A 16,529-nucleotide genomic window follows, 5' to 3' on the forward strand; every position below is an offset into this window, starting at 1 on the left:
AAGAATAGGTTTCATAAGCTTACCCTCTACTGCTTCTAAAGCACCTTCCGTGCCTTCAAGCATAATAGAAATTTTATATTTCCAGGTAGCCCAGTTTTCCTTTCCTGTTAACTTTCCAATTTCAATTTTTGTAGAAAAATCCATGATACTTCGCTTCGATCTTCCAGTGGGGCACAGAACCTGATAAAGGCTGAGAATCGTTACCTGCAGTGGAATAGAAGCCCGCGTAGCACACAATAGATTTTATACTTTTATTTTAAATACACTACACAATATAATAGATATATTTTATTGAGTTATAAAGATATTAGAATATTCACACATCACAGTTTTTTTTCAGAAGTCACGAGTGACATGACAGTGTCTTTCTTTTTATTTCTTGCTTGTGCTATACAACCTTAATAATGCTGAGGATTGGAGTTGATGATGATGGAGAAGGTTGCTTCCAATCACGTCGGGGTCACCAATGTAGCGGGAGCGATGATTCGGCTCGACCGCCACCAAAGGGAAGATCTTCCGCCAGGCTAGGTGTTATGCCTGGGGAACCGCGGCTTCGACGATGTTGTGTCGGAGGTTGTATATATAGCTCCAATCCGTGAAATCTTTGAAATCGCGTTCTAGATACTTCGCTGCTATTGGTTGAGCGCGTCAATTTCTTCGCGATGATTGACAGTTGTTGTTGATTTGATGTTGTTGACGAGTGGCGTAGAGATGTCGCCACAACATTTATTTCTAAAATGTTTTTATCGCATGAAAAAGTTAATACTCCCAACGCTTCATATCTAAATTTAAAAAAAAATTCTGGATTGAATCATTAACATATTGCTATTAAAAAATCGATATTTATGCCTTGAATAATCGATTATTCAATTAAACGATCTCAGATCGCCATCCCTAGCTAGTAACGTTCAATAAAATAACGGACGAACAAAGGAAGGATTTAAACAGTGTGAACTTCATGCAATTGATTTTTTGAAGAACAATTTACTGAAACCTTTGCTTATTCATCTATTATTCGGAAAGTATATAGTTAAATATTATTTAAGTGTTATTGACTCTAAATATCGCCTTATTACATTGAAAATGAAGGACCCTTTTGCATCGGACGCTGGGATCGATTCCCCATCACACAGCCTGAAAAATGTTGATGGATGTTATAATAATAGCCTTTTTAAGGGAAAAACATTCGCTAATTCACGCCGTGCCTTGCAGTCTGGCGCTGAGAAGATTTCCAGAACATTTAGGAGTGTCAGGAACACATTTGGGAACTTGTCTCAGGTAAGATATACCATATAATGAAATAATGAAAAAATAATAAATATTACATACATACATACATATGGTCACGTCTATATCCCTTACGGGGTAGACAGAGCCAACACTCTTGAAAAGACTGAATGGCCATGTTCAGCTATTTGGCTAAATGATAGAATTGAGATTCAAATAGTAACAGGTTGCTAGCCCATCGCTTAAAAAAGAATCCCAAGTTTGTAAGCCTATCTCTTAGTCGCTTTTTACGACATCCAAGGGAAAGAGATGGAGTGGTTCTATTCCTGGGCACCACACGGCACACATAATAAATATTGACGAGAAGATTTCTTAGGGAGAACTTATAAACTACCAAAGTACTGAGTAGATTTATGTAACATAGGTTCTCTGTTTTACAAAGCAGTTTCTTAAGAATTCAATAATGTAGTACAATGTGAATGTGGGATCCATCAGCAATCAGCTTTTTTGATTTTTGTTAAAAAAATCTGATCTTTTACAATAAGAATATACCAGTGAACTGGTTTGTTAAACAAAATCTTATTTGTTAATATGTTTTGTATGATATTAGCATTTGAGGCTGGCTGGCAGACGCAGGCATCGGTTAGCTGAGATGGGGTCACCATGCCGGGCTCCTTCTACGCCTGTTATGAAGAAAAAGGTAAATATCCATTTTTATTGAAATTTAACATATAATTATTTAGTGAGGATTCCCGTAAACCCCGCAGGAATGAAAATTATTATTAGGATTTTTCTAACACATACAGGCAATACTAGAGTTTGGATAAACCTGCCGTCTTACTGCCATCATTATTTTCTTTTTAATATTTCAGGTTCTTGGCAGAAGTCCAGCCAAACTGTACAGCCCGTTTGGCATTGAAACGCCTCACAGCCGCGACTTCAGGATGTCTCCGTACATGCCCGACACTCCAGAACATGGGTTTGTATATGATTTCGATTCTGGTATAAATATTTTTTATTTAATGTACCATCTTTATTTGTATTAAGTAATAAAGTATATTATTTAATATTAACTTAAATTTAAGTACTCCATTGTTTACTCCTGCTTTATGCATTTAATAGTTAAATATAAAGACCATAAGTGATTCTATCTGTACTTTACTATATGACAATTTAATAAATTAGATGCATCAAATGACAATTTATGGAGTGGACGTATAATTTAGTTAAAGCCACGCCCATCACGGTAATTGGTGGTTACTTATTCAAAAACTGGGCTCCATTCTGTTCTACTTAAGCACTTATTTTGTAACTTAAGGCTTATAAAGTTAGATTTATGAAGTTATGAACGATTTAAGTGATCGCTTGCACGCAATAACGTAGTTGAAATAAACTTGATTATTTTGTCACTTATTCTGATAAACAGACAAATAAATATACATAGCTCCGTACATGGGCAGGAAATACGTGTATGTTTTTATTTTTATTTCAAAAGTCGATTCCGGTGCGTATGTAAGTAGTCTTGCTGTAACTGGCACTATGTCACGCCTCTTTCCCGGAGGGGTAGACAAGTTATTTAATTTGTAAATTTTTCAAATACTTACCACTAACCTAGTTAATAATTTGCTGGCTGTTGTCTTTGATTAAAAAAAACTGGAATTAAACAAATAATGCGCAACATTACAACAAATATGTGATTTTTTCAGTTTATCGCCGAAACGTCACAAAAGCATAGCGCAGTCATGGCATCTGCTGTCCAAGAAACGGCCGCGGGTTCTCTTCCATTGATCCGTCTAATGTACCAAAACAAGAGGTGAATTTATATGTAATGTTTCCTAAATTTTGAAAGATTTCGAAATATTTCCAAACATTGTTACAATAAATATTATATAACATGAATACCTATTATCACGTCTTTACCCTGTAATGGAACAGGGTAGGCAGAGCCAACAGTCTCGAAAAGAGAGACAGATAGCTAGCCCATCGCCTAAAAGAAGAATCCCAAGTTTATTATATAAGTTATATAATATTAGTTGAAATATATACGGGAGAACAGATAGAGCTAGCCCCATAGTAAGTTAGAGACTTGTGCTATGGGTTACTGGAAATTATTTTTAGAATGTAGAAGTTTATCAGACAAAAAAATATTTTAAATGCATTAGATTTTAAAAGTTTATATCTTTTATATACAATGAGAAATCTTTATAGAAATTTAGGAAACTTACATCATCTCTTATAATATTGTAACCCACCGTTTAATTTAAGATGCTTTGAATGGTTTGTCGAGTGTAGTGACGTGCATAACATACAAACAGACTGGATCTACCCTATTCTACCTTTTATCCCTTATGGGTTGGACAGAGCCAATAGTCTCGAAAAATATAGAGACAGGTTGCTGGCCCATCGCAGAATATTTTACTGTAGAAACAAATTTTAATCCTAAGTATGTATAATTTATTCGCTTTGCCAAATATTTAATTGAAATCCAAATTTTCTCTTAGAAATGAAAGCGAAAACGATTTTTTTTGTCAAAGCAACAAATGGTAGATTTTATGCACGTCACAGGAAGGCTTGATAGAAGGCTGGAAGGAAATAATCTAATTCAAAATATTTTTATATAATTTTATTTATCATCAATCCCAAATGAACCTCTATTGTTCATTCGTGTTATTTTATTTCTGAATAAAAGTATTTTTTTAAACCATAATTTTAATGTTTTTATAATAGCTTCAAGCCTTCTATAGCCGTTTTTATGCAATTGGTGCTAAATGTCATGTAATTGTATTAGCTTCTCTGCTAATGCATCTGGAATGGGGCTTATGTAATATATATTATATTCTATATGAAAAGGACTGAACATTATTCTTCCTGAAGTTTCAAGTATATTATGTAAGTATGTAGAATTTTTATAATTCCCATTTTCATAATTTCAACAATTATTGTTCAATGTGAAAAGAAAAATGAATCAGAAATAACCGGTTATTATGTTAATGCCTTGTTTTTCTCATTGTGGCAAGTAAAATTCTAAATTTCTTGTGTTTGAGTAAAAAAATAATAACATAAGCACTTACACTAAATTACATCTGGTTTATAGCTTATTTTGCAAGCTGGCATTTGGCAAACTATAGAATATATTATTTTTTTATTAATATTATTATATGGTATTAATAACAACAAGTATTAAAGTCATATCCAGTATTAAAAATGCCAAAATTGTATCGTAAAATTGCGAGAAAGGTGATGTATTTACTACGCTTCGCTACGACAATATTAGTCTGCTAACGCTTAGTTTTAAGTGGTATAAGATGCCTATAATATTTTATAATTGATGTAATAATATTTAGGTTTTTTAAAAAGTTATTTATTAAGAACAAAAGTAGTCGCAGGAAAATGTTTTTCCAACGCTACTTAACAGGTTTTAGTGTTTTTGTAAAGAGTGATTTTATTTCGTAGGTATCCAATAATAAATTGTGTAAGACTGATTTATCAGTAATCGATATACACATAGCATTTTTTAGATGTTTTTCAATAATTTGGCAAATTTATTTTTGTATAGATAGGAGTATGAAATACCAGTCATTAAATTTGTTTTTTTTTCTGATGCAAGTCTTCATTTATTCAAGACTTATTTTTATTCTTTAGGTAGTTGTCTAACTAAATATAATTACAATTTCACTATTAATTTCAACTATTTCTATATAATGCTGCAGAAACGATAATATAAATGTACCTAAATCTTTTCTTACAATGCTAGAGTAATACCAATTTATGTCATTATGTCGAAGGGTTTATTTAACCCTGCCAATGTGTGTATTTATTAATTAGTAAAAGGCGTCTTTATGAAAAGTACTTATCTAAATTTTCACAGCAAAATTATGAAACAGAATAATTTTCCTTAGAAATCGGAAGAATCGATTTTTTTATTTTTTAAATACTTACATAAAATCACGCTTTTTTCCGAAGGGGTAGGCAGAGACTACATTACTTATTATATTAATTACTAGCCTCGATCTCTGCATACTTCTTTCGCTTCGTCCACATTCATAACTCTCTTCATGCAAGCTCTGCGCTTTCGGGTTAGTACTCTTGACCTGACCTTTTGCCAGGACTCCACACTCTCCTTGTATATTTGCTTAGTCAATCAGCTTTCTTGCTCTCCAAATGACCAAACCCTTTTCTATTCCTTGTACTACATCTTCTTTCACATCACAACATCCCTTCTCTCGCTGTTCCTTATCCTGTCACTCAATTTAACACTGATCATACTCCTTAACGCTCTCATTTCCGTATTCTGCTTTCGTGCTTCTTTTGCCACACCCAACTTTCACTCCCATACATTAATGTCGGGATCAACATGCCCACATGCACAGCCAGGCGAGTCTTTTTGGACTATCTCTGACTGTTCGCAAAAGCATGTACCTAATGCTCCATTCACCAAGTTTACCGCGTTCACTCTCCTTTCAATATCTATCACACTTTCTATCTGATGTAAACTTTGATCTTAGATATACCTACAAACCTCTTTCACTTGCTCGACTTTTTCTCCTCCAATATTACTGCTATTATCTCCTACAATATGCTGAAATTTTCTTTTCCATTTAAAAAAAAATATTATTTTTTTGTATGGTATTTATTGATCTTCAACACACTTCTGTTTTTGAGTAATTACATATTATAGTTATTAATTTTGGGATGTCTTATGCACAGAGCTGTGAAAGTTTAGATATTGTTTAAAAGCCATCATTATTCAAGTTGAGGCTGCTCGTGTTTAGTAAAAAAAAGGCTGTATTTGTAAAGTAGCGGACTGTATAAGATATGCTTATTTTTTCAAAGTAGTAGGTATGTGGTATATGAGGCTCAACATCACTGATGTACTTATTTGTTTATTTCTATATTGAATATCTACAATGTAATAAGACATTTAATAATATAATGTTTTTCTACGATATGAATTGTTTTATTTTAAAAAAAACTTCTTTATATTATATATTTTTATTACAAATTATATCCAGTTTGGCGCTGATAAAATTCAACAATTTTTACGTCGATAACAAAAACACCTAACTAACGTAAACCTATCAAACATTTACTTTTAAATTTTACTTATAGTTAAAAGTATGGCAAAACGAAAACCACTGGCGGCCTGCATAAAAAAAAAATAGTACCTACATACTTTTGTTCGTAAGTGTACCACAAAATATGTTAATAGTTAAAAAAAAAAATACGAAATTTTGCCTTAAAATTACTAAATTCAGACGCCAGTGAATCTTCGTCCATGAACTGTACAACATAACATTATTTTATCACTGATTCCAGGCAAATATCCTTTACTTATTTTAATACGTATGTATAAAACTTAAAGAGTGTTACCTATTAAAGAAAACAGTATTTTTACAAATCTAAGAGTTCCTAATTAGTTTTTATACAATATGAAATGAATGATGAAAATATTATCAAACTGAAAATAATTACAAATGCTATAGTGACTATGAAAGTGAATATGAAAAAAAATATATTTATACTACCTAGTCATAAATGCGTAACCTGTGTCTCTCACAAACTTTGAGGACTAAACTTCTGAACAGTTATTCTGGAGTGGCAGTTGTAAATTTATTTTGTAACTATATGTAGCTTTTACTAGAAAACAGATTTTTCGCAAATTCCACTGGAACTTTATTACGCAACCATTTTGAGTATTCGCTGCGTGGCCGTTTTAAAAAACGTTTGCAATACGCCAGTGTGGCATGGCCCTTATTCATGATCAGTCCAAAAAGGCCATTAATTAATGCGTCTTAAATTTGATTTCTGATTTCTCACTGATGTTATTGTCACAAGATATCTTTACAAATTGAATAAATAAAAACGAATATTTTTGTTAAATGAACTTATGTGTAGCTGGTTCGGGACAAGTTATAGGTTTGGTAGAGTATCTTAGACTGCTTCTATTAGTTTTTCGTTCGTTTACATAAAACATGTTTACATAAATCACCGATTCATAAATATGCTATTGTAAAATAGAATTGATATATACTATAATAATATAGCTAGAGAGAGCTTTCTATATTATTATATTTCCAAATTTATTATAACAATTAAAGACTTCTTAGACTGTCTCAAACTTAAATCTATTTATAATTATGAAACATACATAATACAGCGTTAACAAATAAGAATATTTAAAAAACCACTAATTGGTACTAATGGTAAGAAACTATGCTCGTCTTAAAATAATGTCATTCTGTAATAATAGGCAGTTCTACAGTCAAAAGTGAATATACAGGGTGTCTGGTAAATCGCGTTTCATAATTAAGGACAAAGTAAACCCAAACATCATCAACCGAGTCTTTACAAAGACTGTTGGCTCTGTTTACCCCGCAAGGGATATAGATTTTATGTATGTATGTAAACCGCACACCGACTAACCGACTCTATTTAAAAAAATTCAATAAAATTCTCTCTAGTACATACATACATACATATAATCACGTCTATATCCCTTGCGGGGTAGACAGAGCCAACAGTCTTGAATAGACTGATAGGCCACGTTCAGCTGTTTGGCTTTTTGATGGAATTGAGATTAAAATCGTGACGGGTTGCAAGTCCATTGCCTACAAAAAGAATCCTTTGTTTATAAGTCTATCCCTTAGTCGCCTTTTACGACTTCCGTAGGAAAGACATATTACCCGAAACGAGAATCATATACTGAGTGTCCGCTTTTAATATGCGACACTATTTACCAGTACCACGTTATTTTAATAAAACGTGTTAAAAATTTGAGGTAGATTTATATTATGATACTTAATTCAGGCACCACTTCTTCACAACAGGTCATCCATAAAATATATGTTTTTATCTATAATATTGTTTAGAAAGTAACTGTTATATTGTGGAGAATTTTTTTTTTAATTTACCCAAATTGTGTAAAAATACTTTCATTTGCCAATAAGATCACTCAATTAAGAAAGTGTTTCAAACTTATAGCACTGACATTATGCCCGGTACAGTTGCCCACAGATAAACTTTACTCTCTTAGTAATATAGGTGCCAGTCTGAAACTTGTATAATACCAAGGATGTTACACTGATTTTCCAAAAATACAGTATTATAAGCTCAGCTTCAGACAAGTAAATTTTTCAACAACGTATTTTGATTCGAAGCCTTTTATCATAAACTTACTTTATAACAATTGCAGTTTGTACTTAAAGAATAGGATCGTATCAAAATATCTCGAATGAGATATACAAAAAACTTAAAAATAATTTTCTTAAAAATATATAGTAGGAACGTTAAATTAACGTAACAAAAATACATAAACGCTAAAAGAAATCCGGCCCGGGTCGTCTCGGGAAATTCTGAAACAAAATTTTTGCATTAGAATGTAATAAATGTCAGAAAGCGCACCCTGGGCCCCGTTATCATGCGCAAAAGGTCTTTTCGTAAAATATCACTTTAGCAAAATGTCTTTTTTCGCAGATTGTCTCTGTCGCAAAATATCGCGCCAGGGACTTAGAATAACATTTGATTTTCAAAGCACAATCATTTATTGGAGTCATCATATAAAATTAGAGATACATTTTGCGAAAGAGACATTTTGCGACCAGGGGACATTTTACGAAAGAGACCAATTGCATAATGAGCCGCCCCAAAGCATATTTTGGCGGCGGAGGGTGCAATTAGAAATAACTAATTATGAGACAGAAAAAGCAGTGTCCAGCACGTTTGTATATCTGACCAGTCGTTGATTAATACTCGACTTGAACAACATGGTAAAAACAAAATGGCGGCCTAGGCTTGATCTAAATCTTGTCACCACTGTGGGTAAGTCAACAAAATTACTGAGCATTTCATTATATAGATACTTAATTTAAAATCTTCGCAAGATAATAGATATGTATCAAAATATTTTAATTTTTATGATTATAAATGATTTAAAACTTTCGCATTGCATCACACTAGGTATTTATTAATAATACAGATATTAAACGCGCACGATACGAACCTTTATAAAAATAAATAAAGATACAATAAAGGTATGTTACGCGCGTGTTTAATACCTTTATTATTCATAAATAGTATTTTAATGACTGATACTAATGGTCCAAATTGTGATAAGAATATAAACACAGATATTATTAACAAGTTAAGTTACCTTTAAAGGGTCGTAGTTGAAACTTTATCAAAATACTATGACTCATTCATTCATTGATTTAGTGAACATGTTCAATATTTGTTGAGAAATTCATTGATTTAGTGAACATGTTCAATATTTGTTTATAAAAATAAATAAAGATACAATAAAGGTATGTTACGCGCGTGTTTAATACCTTTATTATTCATAAATAGTATTTTAATGACTGATACTAATGGTCCAAATTGTGATAAGAATATAAACACAGATATTATTAACAAGTTAAGTTACCTTTAAAGGGTCGTAGTTGAAACTTTATCAAAATACTATGACTCATTCATTCATTGATTTAGTGAACATGTTCAATATTTGTTGAGAACATTGGTACTCAATTTCCGGAGCTACTTACCTCATTTTATCCAAGTTTAGACATAATAAAATCAATGCACTTAGTGACTTCACTCAAATAACCAACATACAAACCACCTTTTATCTGTAGTCGGCTAACAAAAAGATATACATACGGAAGTCCCCCCATACGTGACCTGTCGATCCGTTCTTCGCTTCCGGTACCGCTGTGCGGAGCACTTATTGAATATACTCTTGTTCTTCCACGAAGCGAACAGATTACTAGGCTTGGGCGTTCGTGGGTAGTCGTCAGTGCTTTCGCTTGATGACGAATTGTAATTCGAGAATGTTCTATCGAAGTTTATAGTCCTCTTTATGACTGGCTCGTTTGTTGGTTTGTTCTGTGAAAGTGTTTTATATATTTGTTACATACATACATATGGTCACATCTATATCCCTTGCGGGGTAGACAGAGCCAACAGTCTTGAAAAGACTGAATGGCCACGTTCAGCTATTTGGCTTAATGATAGAATTGAGATTCAAATAGTGACAGGTTGCTAGCCCATCGCCTAAAAGAAGAAACCCAGGTTTTTAAGCCTATCCCTTACTCGCCTTTTACGACATCCATGGGAAAGAGATGGAGTGGTCCTATTCTTTTTTGTATTGGTGCCGGGAACCACACGGAATATATTTGTTTACAGAGATATACGAGCTTAAGTAGCGAGTAGCGTCGGTGGTCAAATCTGTAAGGTGTCCGGCTAAAATGCATGATTCGCATGAAGACATGACCAAATCCCACTTCAGCCATATGACCAATGACTAATTTTCAAAGTTACGTATATTATTATTTTTAATACTAACAGATAAAGTGGAGGGATAGGTCGGAGTGGGAAGACCTAGACGAACGTATCTTGATCTAAATAAGAACGTCCTGGTAAAGGGTCAGGTCAAAAGTATCCCGAAACCGCCGAGCTTGCATGAAGAGAGTTATGAATGTGGATGAAGCGAAGGAAGTATGCAGAGATCGTGGCAAGTGGAAAGAGGTAGTCTCTGCCTACCCCTCCGGGAAAGAGGCGTGATTCTATGTATGTATGTATGTTTAATACTAACCAATGCTCTTAGAGTGAGGGGAAATATCGTAAGGAACCTGCACATTCAGGCAATTGGATTTGTAATCATGATCGATCCAATAAGGGTCAGGTTTACCTACATAGGTTGCGGAGGTCAGATGGGAGTTGCTTGCTTCGTGTAAAATCCTGACTCACCCAACCAGGGTTTAAAGTCGGCGAAACCCTGGCGAAACTCTCCAGAGTGGTGAGGATGTAACCGGTACTAAAGCCAGGAGGAAGAACAAAGCAAGCATAAAGAAATAGAAATGTTTTATTTTATTTTAATTTATAAAAATTAAATTGGCAACTCTTAAATGTAGTCTTGAGTCTAATACGAGTACCACCTTTGATTTCGGTGACTGTATACATGCAACATAGGTAATACAAACATACATACATAAACTTCACTGTCACTATTTGGGTCTCAATTCCATTATTTAGCCCACAAAGCTGAGCGTAGCCTTTCAGTCCTTTCAAGACTGTTGGCTCTGTCTTCCCCGCAAGGGATAAAGACGTGACTATATGTATGTATACATAAAATCATGCCTCTTATCCAGAAAGGTAAGGTACTACAATTTTCCTTCTTTCAAATTTATCCACATCCCAGCTTGCCTGTTTATGGTAGAGTAACCTGACTTTATCAATATGGAAATTTAAATCTATTAATGTCAACTCACCATAGTGTCCAAATGCGTGGTATCCGGCGACGTGTACCTTTTTACCCCGTCAGGGTACATCGGGTTTGACATCGGCCGCTCCATTTCTTCTCGTCTCATCATAGAGGGCGCCACGGGGACATAAGGTTGGCTCACAACCGGCCGACTCATGCCAGCCATCTCTTTCACCATCATGAACTCCCGGTGCAAACCCTCATTTGAAGACAACTGCTTCTCAAACTGAGCCATCATTGAATTTTCAAATATCACAACATCCGTATGCTTTATAATACTTATCAACGCCCAAGCCAAAGAATCATTGAACGGCAGAATCGCCACGCGTTCCAATATATGCGTAGCGACGTCCAAACTGAACGCCCTCTGATTCTCAATCACAAAGTCGGTCAATTTTATGAAAACCGGCTTGAACCGCGTAAAATTCTGCGTGTTAGCTATCGTCTCCATAAAATAATCACACAACTGTTTACCCTGTATCACATATTTCAGTAGCTCTTCACAATTACTGAGGTCTATATTGTTTAAATGCAACAATGCCTCTTCTAAGACGTGGATTTTGAGCTCGGCATCGTCCTGGGAATTCGGATTTGCTTTTGTTACGAAATCTATTGCCATTTCCACCAATAACTTAGTCAAGTCCCGTCTCTTACACTCATCAACGAAGCAGATACCGAACTTTCTCCTCAATACTGGCCAACACTTCAACAACATGTATTCTTGAATGAATACATCTTCACTAAGTTTGATTAATTTCGCGCACACATCGATTGGTAATGGCTCGACATGAGGAAATCGACATCTCAATTGATTCTTGCAACTCCCTATCAGAAAGAAGAAACACATTCCTTTGAAAACAACACTCTTCACTCCTGGAGACGGCTTGAACAACGTTGCTAATAAACAAGGCCCTTTTTTCACTATTGCTGGCTTAACACTGACATTGGGATCAGGTAACTTCTCAGTACAGTCAATTTGATTACTACCTAGTACTCCTTCTCTGACAACAGACGTAGAATCCGCATTTTGTTTTTCACACACTATTGTTGTTGGTTTCACATTTGGAACATTTTTAGGCGCCGGAGTAGTAACGTTAGTAATTTTAGTAGGATTATAGACAATAGTGTTATGAGGTACATCTCTTGTTACAGATTGTGGGATGTATTCCTCATATTCAGGATTATTGTATAGAGGTGGAGAACAAGTGCTGTTTCTATTAGATTCAAATCCTATACTCTCTGCATATAATGATAGAGCATCTTCATCATCATTTTGGTCGAAAGGAATGTATGCGATATTGTCTGAAGCAAAATTCTCATTTAAATCAAATTTACGATCTCCATAATCATTTTGGTCTCTGCTATGGTTACCATTGTCTAAACCGGAATGTTCAGCAGATTTATTTATATTTTTCGCCACGACAACATCGGTTGGTTTGACAAAAGAATCATTAATATTATCCGCTTTTTCTGCATTATTTACTTCCGTTTGTGTTCCATCTTCATTATCAGTCAAAACTTTATTGATATGTCTACACTGAAGAATAATATTACTTTCCTCTTGTAAACTTTGATGTATTTTGTCCTTTAATTTTTTAGAGTTAACATTGGTGTCTTCATTCTGGTAACCAACCCAATTTATCATTTCTAAATCTATTTTCTTCAGACTCATTGATAGTTTATCTAATGCCTTACTAATTTTACTAACATTGCTATTCATGGTGTTAATACTGATGTTTTTTTGAGTGATTATTGGAGACATATGAGATTCGGATGAAGTGCTCAAATTTAATGAGTGTTTACTTATTATTTCACTTTCCTTGTAAGACTTACAATTTGTGCTACATTCAGATTCAGAGCTGTCACTATCTGAAGACAAAGAAGACTTACTAGGAGTTTTAGGGGTAAGCCCTTTGGAATCTATTTTGGTCAATTTGACTTCTGGCAATTTTTTGTCAATCAGTACGAAATCTGACGAGGTGACGGCGTTCAAAGAGGTTGTGTTACTGGAATCCGATATATCTTTGGTCCATGATAGTTCTGAACAGACAGACGTTTTACGAGAATCTATTGCTCCAGCATTATCGAAAGTTCCATTGTCCTCTTTTTTTACTGCAACTTTTGGTTCATTATTTGGTGCATCTTTAGCTGCAATAGATGGTGTATTTTCTTGAACGCCTGCTATATTTTCAGCACTTTTCTTACCTCTGGGTGTTCTTTTCCTGACAATTTTTGGTTTAGCGACTGTGACGGTACGAGTTTTGTTGCTGTTGTCGCAGTCTTCAGAATTCCGTTTGACGACGATATTCATTTCCGTTATTCTGGATTGCGTCCATTTACGTTTGGGTGGGTTGACGATACCTGAGATTGAAGGAGAATTATATTGGAAAAGTGTCATGGGTGTTCAAAATATTTTGTTATCAAGAATTTTAATCTATAAGGATACAAGAATGTACAATGAGATTTTAGGACCTGGGTATCCACAACAAGTTATTTACACTTTATGAGATAGTTTTGACAACTTGATCACGCATAATACTCCTGACATTGCCTGGTTTCCGCATTTGACCAAAATTCGAGATTGGGAAAGACACTTAAATTCTGAACTAAAGTGACAGTGACAAGTTAGTTAAAAGTTCTAACTTAGTAAGATTCCATGCTGGTTTAATAACTAAGAAAAAATAAAGTGTACCAGCTACTTCACTTTAGGGAAACGCTAATAAACTTGGGATTCTTCTTTAAGGCTAGCAACCTGTCACTATTTGAATCTCAATTCCATCATCATTAGGCTTTGGCTCTGTCTGCCTCATAAAAGGAATTAATGTATGTCATAATTTACCCTCCGAAGGGCTGACTAGTTTTCTCTTCTTAGGACCTCTCTTGACAGGGTCTAGAGGTAGTTGCATTGCTGTTTTTTTCGTCAGCGTTTGCTTAACCGGGCTGGTAATCTTCCTAATAATCTTTTGCTTTGGCTGCTCAAAAACATCTGAAAAACATAATATTATTTTAACATGGTGGAGAAATAGAAAGAGATTTCAAAATAGGATGTCTCCATATCTTTCCCATGGATATCGTAACAGCGACTAAGGAACAGGCTTAAAAAACTTTAAAACTTTGGATTCTTGGGATGGCTAGCAATAAGCACCTTGTCACTATTTGAATCTTTATTAAGCCATACAGCTACACATGGCCTTTAAATCTTTTCAAGACTGTTGGCTCTGCCAACCCCGTAAAGGATATAGATGTGAGTACCTTCAGTGTCTGTACTGCCAGTGACTGGCGAGCTTGGACAAATATTCATGTTTGATGTTTCCGGAACATTTTCCACTTCTTCAACTTTCTTTTTTCTCCCTCGTTTCCTTCCCACTTTAGTCACAGTCTGGACTTCAGATTGCGAAGGAAAAACGATTGGCTCCGATTTGTTCAGTTGTGCTCTTGCAACTTTAAAAAAATAAGGATGTTTAATATATTTATATATGTTCTAGTTTTTGCGCAAGGCTTCGGAAGCAGCCGTAAACTTAGTTTAAAGTAATTTATTTGACGGCAACCAATGTTGTGAAACCAAAAGATATGACAATTATTAAGTGATATAAAGTATCCTATAATACTGAATAAAAATTTAGAATATTTTTGCTTTGCTCCTGTCCTGATTCCAGAAAAAAAGCAACAAATATACTTCCAAAGGTCTTTTCTATATGTGTGCCAAATTTTGTCCAATAGTTTTTGAGTTTATTTGTTACAAATATACAAAAATACCAATCTTTTTATTAATAGTGTGGATAAAACTCTTCCATTAATCAGTGACTGAGTAATGAGTGATGCACAGCTCACACCATTGATTTTAGTTAGTATGTTATTTCCCTTTGTATGTGGTAGACCACTAGGAGGGCATGAAGGGAGGGTTTCCCGTTTCTAATACCAATTCCAAGGTCCTCTTACTCTTCCTTGGAAGCCTTTAATCCATGTTCATAGCTAACCAGATACGGCCCCAGGCAAAACATGAGTAATAAACCTATTTAAGAAATTAGTGTAGTAAGGTTCCCAGCACTTTAATATGAGGACTCCATACACTTGCATGACTGTGCATGGTATATAAATATTTTTTTTTAACAAACCTTTATTTGCTAACTCAAGCTTGTCTTTGGATGTCAGATATTTGCTCTTTTTTTCCAGTAAACTTTGATTTGGAGATACTAGGTTTTGGACTGATCTGCTGAGGTCTGAAAAAATAAAACTAGTTTCAAGCAAAAAGCATAAAGAACAATCAGGATGTGCATTGTTCTCTTAAATCAAAGAGTGTTAACATTAGAAACATAACAAAATACCAAAGAAGCAGCTTTTTTGGTATACGATTTCGCTAATAGTCACTTACTCTTTTTAAACACTTTTATCTTGATAGCCGTTGGTGTTTTCAGTGTTTCCTTATTTTCTTTAGGCTTTTGAGGTCTTCCTTTAGCAACTGCTTGAACTGTTTCAGGTTTAGCAGCAGCTTTTCTTGGAGCCATTTTAGCACTGATATATTCAACTATCGATGAAGTCAAAGTTTCAAGACATATTTATTTACCATTGTAGAATCGCGTAATTAACGCCAATTATTAACACGTTTTTTTGGGGTATCTTACTTTCTCAGTCAAGATAAAATTTCTTCGAGGTTAGGTTTGGAATTTTGGATAACAAACTTTCATTTCAACAAGAACAAGAGAGAGAGAGAAAGAGATAGATATAGATACCGGAAACGATACCCAATGACAGCGACAGCAGAGAAAAATAAAATATTTTTAGTTTAAACTCAACTACGTAAAGTGGAAGCAAAAGAATTTCAATCTTACGGCCTTTGATCAAAATGAATGTGCATTTACAAAATTAAGTAATTTATTGAAACACCTGAGGTACATTTTCGTTTATACCTACCGTAGGTATTTATTTCAAAGCAAATAAAATAGCTAGGCTATCAGAATCGATGAATAACCGTAGAAAATACAAACGTGATATTCTTTACTCTGTGTTGTCGTTGTAATTAGTTTATTAATAATGCTGGCTACACCGA

At 34.3% G+C, this 16,529-nt stretch overlaps 2 protein-coding genes across 3 annotated transcripts; one reads left to right on the forward strand and one right to left on the reverse strand.

Annotated features, from left to right (window-relative positions):
• Positions 1–919: 919 nt before the first annotated feature.
• Positions 920–6,140, forward strand: LOC132903166 (uncharacterized). The gene is made up of 4 exons (XM_060950572.1): positions 920–1,278; positions 1,838–1,927; positions 2,100–2,206; positions 2,934–6,140. Exons 1-4 carry the CDS (start codon positions 1,084–1,086, stop codon positions 3,013–3,015), a joined length of 474 nt encoding a protein of 157 aa, XP_060806555.1. The 5' UTR covers positions 920–1,083; the 3' UTR covers positions 3,016–6,140.
• A 2,259-nt stretch (positions 6,141–8,399) lies between these two features.
• LOC132903165 (uncharacterized) lies at positions 8,400–16,282 on the reverse strand. 2 transcript variants are annotated; one of them, XM_060950571.1, is made up of 7 exons: positions 16,047–16,282; positions 15,598–15,702; positions 14,735–14,923; positions 14,322–14,468; positions 11,490–13,843; positions 9,880–10,104; positions 8,400–8,579 (listed from the first exon to the last, which is right to left on the reverse strand). In XM_060950571.1, exons 3-7 carry the CDS (start codon positions 14,781–14,783, stop codon positions 8,544–8,546), a joined length of 2,811 nt encoding a protein of 936 aa, XP_060806554.1. In that variant the 5' UTR covers positions 14,784–14,923; positions 15,598–15,702; positions 16,047–16,282; the 3' UTR covers positions 8,400–8,543. The 2 variants fall into 2 exon arrangements, with proteins under 2 accessions (XP_060806554.1, XP_060806553.1); XM_060950570.1 differs by having other exon boundaries at positions 15,855–16,281.
• Between the last annotated feature and the right edge of the window lie 247 nt (positions 16,283–16,529).

Source organism: Amyelois transitella, chromosome 22 (assembly GCF_032362555.1).
Source record: "Amyelois transitella isolate CPQ chromosome 22, ilAmyTran1.1, whole genome shotgun sequence".
In the NCBI taxonomy this organism is placed as follows: Eukaryota; Metazoa; Arthropoda; class Insecta; order Lepidoptera; family Pyralidae; genus Amyelois; species Amyelois transitella.

Excerpts from the sequence above, each read along its gene's own strand:
- LOC132903166 (XM_060950572.1), top strand. The coding sequence starts at position 1,084 with ATGAAGGACCCTTTTGCATCGGACGCTGGGATCGATTCCCCATCACAC. Across the intron at positions 1,279-1,837 it reads CATTTGGGAACTTGTCTCAG|CATTTGAGGCTGGCTGGCAG; the intron begins GTAAGATATACC and ends GTATGATATTAG. Across the intron at positions 1,928-2,099 it reads CGCCTGTTATGAAGAAAAAG|GTTCTTGGCAGAAGTCCAGC; the intron begins GTAAATATCCAT and ends TTAATATTTCAG.
- LOC132903165 (XM_060950570.1), bottom strand. The coding sequence starts at position 15,987 with ATGGCTCCAAGAAAAGCTGCTGCTAAACCTGAAACAGTTCAAGCAGTT. Across the intron at positions 15,703-15,854 it reads GATAAAAGTGTTTAAAAAGA|ACCTCAGCAGATCAGTCCAA; the intron begins GTAAGTGACTAT and ends TTATTTTTTCAG. Across the intron at positions 14,469-14,734 it reads TGGCAGTACAGACACTGAAG|ATGTTTTTGAGCAGCCAAAG; the intron begins GTACTCACATCT and ends TATGTTTTTCAG.